At 35.9% G+C, this 8,930-nt stretch overlaps 1 protein-coding gene across 1 annotated transcript; it reads left to right on the forward strand.

Annotated features, from left to right (window-relative positions):
• Positions 1–4,790: 4,790 nt before the first annotated feature.
• LOC142979310 (acidic juvenile hormone-suppressible protein 1-like) lies at positions 4,791–8,363 on the forward strand. The gene is made up of 8 exons (XM_076124157.1): positions 4,791–4,875; positions 5,215–5,348; positions 5,458–6,279; positions 6,360–6,529; positions 6,611–6,864; positions 7,030–7,242; positions 7,488–7,670; positions 7,858–8,363. The coding sequence occupies exons 1-8, from the start codon at positions 4,791–4,793 to the stop codon at positions 8,121–8,123; spliced, it is 2,127 nt and encodes a 708-aa protein (XP_075980272.1). The 3' UTR covers positions 8,124–8,363.
• The last annotated feature ends 567 nt before the right edge of the window (positions 8,364–8,930 follow it).

Raw genomic sequence — 8,930 nt, forward strand, 5'->3', positions numbered from 1 at the left:
CTGTGAATTTGATAAAAAATTGACACCATTAGAATCTCTAGGATACTAACAAAGATAATATAAACTCGTCAAAAAGTAGGGAACAATTTTACTGGCCATTTTCCACATAAATTAGTAACGTATAAAATGGTTCACAGTATCTTTGCGAGCTTGAAATTTTACTGCATATTTTAGTGCAAATTGCTCGCTACGGACTTTGTTGAACGTACAACTGGAATTTTGGTTTAAGCTTTTGCTTTACCATGTGACGAATATTTCGAGGAAAATTAAGCTAGCTAATTTAGGTACAGAATTTTCTTCTAGAATTATTTTGTAATAGACTCCTGACAGCGGGTTTTTATTTTTTTGGTTTCCTTTTAACAGTTGGTGACGGTGAATTTTTAAGCATTATTTTAAAGTTTCGCAACATATTCTTTAAAAATTCAGAGCAGGTTTTACACATTCTTTGTGTGTATAATTATACCTTATTATGGAACGGTATAATACTGAATAGGATTCTAGAAGTAAGAAAGTCAAATGTCTAAATCATATGACTAACTAGAAAATGCTAGTTGATTATAAAACTAATCTTCGGTGTACTTTATTATTTTTACGTGTAGTCATCCGTTTAATGTCATGTTTTGATTCATATTAACAAAATACATTGTATACATCTTAGTAAATTAATTTGTTTTTATAAACTTTTCCACGTGATGTGTTTTTAATAAACACGTGTTTAATTTTAGACAATTTACACCGGGCGATAATAATAATTACTCCATTCGATCATTACATGTCGCGATGTAGTCATAAACAGTAAAGCCTGTTGTCGTGCGATAAGTTTGTGCAAGTATTATACTTGTATTTGGGATGCAAGTAGCGAGTTACTGGGAGTTAATATCGCGCCTCGGGCGTTGATCATTTTTTGCGGGTGCACCCGAATCAACCACCTTGAGCACAACAAATGTGTGGGCAATCCGGTAATTTATTTTTTTAGCCAATAAATTACTCATACGTCAAAAGTTCGGACGTGGCCGGGCGGCGCGCGGCTCTGCCCGAGTGATATATTGGCCCTTGTCACAGCACTCTACCTTTTCCTAACAATTTTAATATGACTCTCGATTAATAAATTGCTCATTTAGAATGAACCGTTTTACTAATGAGTCGGCATTATAGGCTCGGACGGGACACCCGGCACATTTATAATCGTAGGCCCCGTTTCTTTTTTGTATGCAAAAGTAAAGGGGATAATTGCTAGCTCTGCAAGCAGACTTTCATAAATTGATGCTCTAAGAAAGTATTTTCCAATGTTCAATCCTTTGTAACGAGCCCTTGACACGTAGCAATATTGTACCGGAGCTTTTCGCTTCCACCAGCAATTATTTTTTAATTTTCTAAGGCTTTGCAATATTGCTCACTTCTCGTAAAGTATTGGAAAGTTAAGAAATATTGACACAAATTCTAAAATAGATATAGTTATTATAGACTGTTGTTGGAGTACTGATTACTTTACAAAGAAGAGATGCGAGTGTAACCACAGCATAGTACATATACTGCATATTGATAAGAAGGTTTGAAACTTAAAAAAAATCATTGTTTTTACCTTGATTTTGATACCTTACCATAATTATTGGCCTAGTTGAGACGGTATCACACAGTGCGTCCGAATAATAACAGATAGTGCTTATGGTTTTTAAGATCACCTGATCACAATAAAGTACTATGTCAAGTGCTATCAAAAGTTGGTGTGCACACAAGTCAGACAAAAAGTCGATAATTATACCCAATTTAGTCGTGAGTGCAGATACGCACAAAAAACACGTACACAATATTAATTAATAAATCCATTGTGAATTATTGTTTTCATAGACTGGCATATTATTTTTCCGCTTGCGTCATTTAACATAATATTACAATTAATACGAATTTATGTGCGATAATCCCAAAAAACGTTTGAAAACATCGCAAAAACGTGGAATTTGATCTTTTTTTATTTCCATATGCACGTTGCGTGTGTTTCCAATATTAACGTAAAAACTATGTTTAAGTAAAAAATAAACCTATGCTAATATTGGTGTCAGTCAAGGAAATACGACAATACATAACAAACAAAACGATATCAACTTATGAAATTTATTTTCTCTGAACTATGCTGCGGAAAGACTGACTGACATCGCGAAAATAAAAGATTTTTTTCTAAGGAGTCCTTTAACTAAAGTAACTCTAGCCGTGCGTGCCTACAATAACCTGTCAAATTAAAATTTGTCAAATTTTCTAACTCAGTTCTCATTTTCTTCCTCAGTCCTCGTTTAATCGAGGAACATTCAGGGAAAAGAAATAGCTAGGAATTGAGAACCTCCGTCTTTTTTGTAGACGATTAAAAACAATGCCTTACGTGCGCCATCGTTTTTATTGTTTCCTTCTACAACAATTAATTAATTTACTATTTATTTTTTACACTCGAATCCTGAATATGTATTTCTTAATTGTATTTAATTGGTCAATTATAGGCAATTAAATTTAATTTTATTTATGTATGATTATATGAAAAGGGAGGAGCTTGTTGCTAGGAATAGGCAGAAAAGAAGCATAGCGTCCGTTACCAGCATCTTCAAACTATGTCCTATGGCATGCTTAAGTTAACTCCACGACATTCCTAAGGGCATTGCAGCATATCCAAGCATAGTTCCCAAGTTCTCGACACAGATTGCGCTTGCGTGCATGTATGCTGAAGGATTCTTGCATGCATGGATTGCATATTTATGTTGCGTCTTACGTTTTGGAGAAAAGAAACATTATCAATTTATGTTGACAAAATCGGATCAACTTAATTAGTCTGAACTCATGTTGCTACGCTTGTAAAAACAAAGCGATAAGTTCAAATGAGATCACTTTGGATTAAAAATAAACGATATCTAGTTGGTAATAAGGTTTCCTTTCATGTATTTTGTGCTAATTAGTATCAATGCACGTGACGGACTGGTTTTAGGAAATCCAACTAACTACTAACAAGCTAAGGCAGTCCAATTCATGTTTTTAAATTAATACATTTACACATACACCCATAATATCAGTTTGTTAACATGGCAGTAGGCAAAGAACTAAAAACGCCATTGGCTGCAAATCCTGCCAACTTCTTTTCTTCCAACAATATTCTAAAAATACATCTAGTCAGTCCCCCGGCGTTCATTTACTTCCACACTATGAACCTTTAGCCAATATCTATATCAATAAATTCTCTATACGCAAATCTCTTTAAAACATTCCTTACCTTTAGTCAACTCTTAAGTACATTTTGTCTTCCGTACTTTGACGTGTGCTACGACAGTAATACATTTGAGCATCAATATCGGTAGAGACTGTACTTAAATGTAACAAATAGTTACGACTTGTTGTATAGCGTATAGTATAGAATATATTGAATTTGACGAAAAAAATGTATTTGTTTAAAGAGATAAGATGAACTAATTCGGTGAACATCTTAACTTTCTATTAAGTATTTAAAACTTACTTTTGGGTGATATAATCACTAAACGATTAAACCCGTTAAATAAATAATAATAAAAACATATATATATTTCACAGCAATGGAGAATGGGATGGGCAGAATGGGTAGCGGTGGCTCAATTAAAAGTGAAGCCTGATACCCAATGAGTTACCACTTTATTTAAATAAGTATTACTCTTTATTATTTCAGTAACTTTTCGAATTTATTACGAAACTACAGTTTATTATGCCGAAGCGATTTGTATTGATTTCACAGATTCACAATAAAAAAGGCAAATGTCAATTTAGTAATGTTTATCTAATCGAGAAGATGAAACATCTTAAAGCTTAGCTAGTTAAGATGAGCAATATTTATCGGTTTAATTTTAAATTATTCTAGTATTTTTGATGGCATCGATGACGTCAGACCTGTCATAATTTGATTTACATTAACTTTATGTCTATTATTAACCTTAATTTAATTTGTACAGAACTACTGAACATATTTTCCCTTGTTTTTCGAAAAGGATGAACTCTGATTTAATGTGAAATGTATCAGAAGTCGTTGTATCAGCTGCGATGGTGCTTGTTGAAAATGGATGATATGTTCATTGTTCAGTTCGTGTAGAAGCATGTTGGTGGGGTTCGCTGGAAAGTAATATAAAGTTGCATTTGAAACAAATTGCACGGATTATAGGCGATGAACTCCGCATTCAATAAAGACAGTAGTCAATGTCCCTATTGGAAACCCATTTAGAAATAGCCTAAGTAACGATTCCGACGTGTGTTATTGAAGATAGTTACATCCATATCAAAATCTTGTTACAACTAACTATGCAGTTAGGCTTAATAAGAAAGTATATAAGTACACTAATAAAACATATCCAACAACAAATGTAGAAGTAATCTTTGTGAACAATTTCGTGGAATAAACTGTTACCACGTTATTGGTTCAGCATCAATGTTAGAACCATTACAATTGTCGCCAATTACCTATTGTTGGGAGCTTATTGCGTACGTTCGTGACCCAACTCTACCTCAGAGCGTATTTTGTACGAAATACATACTTTCAAAGCATAAATTATAAGTCCTTATTTAAAAGCCTTAGTAAGATGAAACGTTCATTATTATCGCGAAATAAAAATAGAATGAAAGTCGCTTGTTCTACGCCTATCTTATTGCACTTTTACTATAGTGTATTCTTTGATAAAGAGACCAATTAATAAGTGACCCGAGATAAAATGCACCTATGAAATAATACACAATTATCTCCGCCCTGTAGCATATAAATATGAGGTGTGCAACGTGTGACGGCACTGGCGAACATGGCTCGTTTAGTGTTGTGCGTCCTGGCCCTTCTTGTGGCCGGGGGTCACTCAGAATCTGTCAGGAAGACCACGCATAAAGTTGGTAAGTACATATTTCTCTATTATATTTTGTTTTTATGACGGACTTTTGAAGTATTCTACTGTTCCATTGCAGCCAAAGGTTTTCCTTTATTCTTTCAAACTTCACGATACCTTTTCTCGCTTATATTTAATAAATCTACAAATATAATTTTGTTTTTTTACGTCTCTTCTATACCACAAGGATTTTAAGGGCTCACTTGAGCATTCGATGCTAAAAATATATAAGACAGTTAATTGTGTGTTTGTAAAATCTCAACGGCACGAGTTAGACAGCGATTATGTAATTTTATTTTGGAGACGACATACACTATATTCTATAACAGTCTTTTTTCATTTCTAGCGGACCCTGTGTTACTGCAAAAGCAGTGGGATTTACTGCTCTTATACTCTCATCCCCATGAGCCTAACTATGTGGAATCTTGCCAGACGATCTATAAGACCTGGACCCTTGAAAAGAACATTGAACATTATTCCGTAAGTATTGTTAGAGACTTACAAGTGCATAGAAAACATTTTTAAGGATTAATCGGAGTTACGTTTAATTGTACTGAAGCCTGTTGATTAATAAAACTTTTCTTTTTAGAATGTGACTGCGGTGAAAATTTACATCGAAATGTTGGAGAACGACTGGGTACTCCCTAAGGGAGTGCCGTTCAGTGTTCACCAGCACGAGCACGCATTTGAAGCCACTACACTGTTCAACGTACTTTATTCTGCTAAAGACTACGACACTTTCTACAAGACCGCTGTGTACCTCAGAGAACACGTGAACGAATATCTTTTCTCTTACGTTCTTACTGTCGCAATCGTAAACCGTAAAGACACCCAAGGCATCTATGTTCCCCATCTTTATGATGTGTTCCCCTCTTTCTTCAACAATGGTGAAGTAATGGCCACCGCATGGAGGATCCACGCTCATGGCTATAAGCACATTGACTACTACCCGTCCACTTACAAATGGGATGACAATGTTGTTATCAGATGGAACGAGACCGTCTACCCGTACATCCAAAGCAAGCACCCAATTCACTCTTTCACTCATGACTACCAACTTAGCAACTGGTATTATAATCATCATGTCGCTTTCCCCTACTGGTTGGGAGGTGAAGTTGTGCCTTTAGTTAAAGATAGGCGTGGTGAATGGTTCTGGTTCCTTCATAAGCAAATTCTGGCTCGTTATTACATGGAGAGATTGTCCTACGGTCTTGGTGAAATCCCCGTACTTGGCCACAACGTTGTGAAAATACCCTATGCTTCTGGTCTCGTGTACCACAGCGGCGTTCCTTTCCCAACCAGGTCATGGAACTTCCATCTCGACCAACCTGAATTGGTAAAAGACATTGAAAAAATCTACGAGTATGAACACCGTGTTAGTGATGCTATTGCCAAAGGTTACCTTATTAACGTAAGTAAAGTTTATCATTTAACATGATGTGAAGGTCAAGTATTGAATGTCGTTAAAAATATTTTATCACTTTTTTCTAGCATGTCGGTGAACACATTAATCTCAGAACTCCTGAAGCTATTGATATTCTGGGTCGTGTTATTGAGGCCAATGTTGACTCACCTAACGGACAATATTACAAAGACTTCATTAGCATCTGGAAGAAGGTTTTGGGCAACTCTCCTGTCTTTGAACCTCAGTACCACAACAAGTATGTAAATTCCTTGACAGTTATAGTAATATGAATACTTTAATATCAAAATCGTCACTGAAACTTGTTGTTATTTTACAGCTTCGTGCCGTTGGTAGTACCTTCACCTTTGGAACATTACCAGACGGCGCTGCGTGACCCTGTTTACTACATGATCTGGAAGCGTGTTTTGGGCCTGTTCAACCAGTGGCAAGAGCAATTGCCTTACTACAAGACTGAGGAGCTGGCTCTGCCTCAAGTAGCTATCCAGAAAGTCGAGGTTGACAAACTGATGACCTACTTCGAAAACACTTACATGAATGTTACCAATCACCTTTACGCTAACGAAGAAGAAGGTATAGCTGCAATTCAAATTACGGATTTTGAGATGTTTTTTTATTGCTATAATTAATTTGGGTTACCTTAGCGATTTGGGCAGTAGTCTGCAATTTCTATTCAATTTGCTATACGATAATCCTACTCTATAAGGATCATAGATTATGTAAAAAATCATTTTTCAGTGAAACAAGGACGTGAACTAGTGAGCGTTTTGGTACAGCGCCCGAGGTTGAACCACAAAGAGTTCCAGATCCGAGTGAATGTGAACAGCGAAGTCGCCAAGACTGTAGTCGTGAGGCTCTTCTTGGCTCCTAAATACGACGGCCAAGGCAGTGAAATTCCTCTGCACATCAACAGCCAGAACTTCTTCCTCTTCGACGAGTTCGTTCACGAATGTAAGTATTATTATATTTTTATTAGTATTGTTGGTTTGAGTTTTGCAGCAACAACTCTTGTTTCTCTTAAGCTTGGAGTTTCTGTTTATAATTGAATTTTACTAACCGTTGTAGCCCGAATCTCCTTTCTGATTGAACAATGAACAAGGCCTCCGATACAAACCAACTATGGATTGAGAACCTAAGAGTGGATGCTACACCACTCGCTATAATATTGCACAACTAAAATGTTCATGTATTTGCAGTGCCTGCAGGAGAAAGTGTCATCACCCGTGACTCAGTTGACAATTGGAATACAGCAAGGAAGGAATTGGATAGTTTCCAAGTTTACGAAAGCGTACTGAAAGCTCTTACGAACAAGGGTCAGTTCGTTGTTGATCAGGTTGAGAACATGGTCAAATTCCCTCACCATCTTGTGCTTCCTAAAGGTACGTGTGCTAGACTATTTTCTATTATGAATACCTGGTGTGATATGAATTGTGATTATTGTTTGAAAATCATGTTGCAAAAAATAAAATAATAAAAGTACATAGTTGCCTTCACTTGTAATGTTATCTACTTTTGGAGGCCGTGGTAATGTGATCCAATACAAAATTAATGATATCAAATTCGCAGGTCGCGTTGGTGGCATGCCTTACATCATGATGGTCTACATCTCCGAGTACCGTGCACCAGCGACTCCCTACGGCACTGGCTTCGACCCCACCGCTTCTCTTGGTTGCGGCTCCGGCGCCAGATACATCACTGACGAGCCCCTTGGCTTCCCAGTCAACAGGCCTTTGTACGCCTGGCAGGTGGAAGACCTTCACAACCTCCACTTCCAAGATGTGCTGATCTACCACAAGCCTACTCCTGAAATCGACACTCACATCGTAGTGTAAATAATACACGAACTGGTGTCCATTCTACAGAAATAAAATCATATTTAATTATAGTATATTATGACGTCACATTATAGTATTGTATGTATCTGTTACTTGTGCCTATTATATGATAATCCGTGTGTAGGAAAATGGTTTATATAGTATCATTGTAAGTACGCACCCACCAAAGATGTTAACTGAAATACAACTTCGAATATTAGAACTTTAGAATGATGTGTCACGTAATCAGCTGATAGATCTCACCGTCATTCCTTATAATAATATTATCTATTTGTACTATGTATTAGAAATAAACTATTACAAATATATTATTTATTAAAAAAAATATGTGTTTAATTTTCCCCTTAAAGGTAATAAGACCGCAATAATTTAATAATTAAGTCTAACTTTAATTTAATTAATAACTAAAATCATGACATTTTAATTTGGAGGAATGTGTAGTAAGTTGGATTTCCACATTTAGCAATTGTATCGCAATGCATAAGGATTCACATTTCAAAATAGAATTTAACGAAAATAATGACTTTATAAAGTATCCGTGTGCTACATACCTAAGTATGTACATCCATGCTACACTTATTAGAGAAGTATCTAATAGGTGTGTAGCATGGCAATGTTATGCAAAGCATGTTGTCTTATACCTACGGTATTTTAGTTAAAAAAGCTTAATACTTATGGGCATTTTTTTTGAAGAGAGTTCTATTAAGCCTGAAAAGGCGCATTCAATACTGAAATAGCATTTATCTCCAGGATAAAGGATTTTTGAATCTGATTTGTTTGTTGTCATAGAAATTGTATTGGGGC

This window comes from Anticarsia gemmatalis, chromosome 16 (assembly GCF_050436995.1).
Source record: "Anticarsia gemmatalis isolate Benzon Research Colony breed Stoneville strain chromosome 16, ilAntGemm2 primary, whole genome shotgun sequence".
Lineage (NCBI taxonomy): Eukaryota > Metazoa > Arthropoda > Insecta > Lepidoptera > Erebidae > Anticarsia > Anticarsia gemmatalis.

What these genes read in the sequence shown, in the direction of transcription:
- LOC142979310 (XM_076124157.1), top strand. Translation starts at nt 4,791, where the DNA reads ATGGCTCGTTTAGTGTTGTGCGTCCTGGCCCTTCTTGTGGCCGGGGGT. An exon ending in AGAACATTGAACATTATTCC is followed by an intron (nt 5,349 to 5,457) that starts GTAAGTATTGTT and finishes TTTTCTTTTTAG; the next exon opens with AATGTGACTGCGGTGAAAAT. An exon ending in TTACGCTAACGAAGAAGAAG is followed by an intron (nt 6,865 to 7,029) that starts GTATAGCTGCAA and finishes ATCATTTTTCAG; the next exon opens with TGAAACAAGGACGTGAACTA.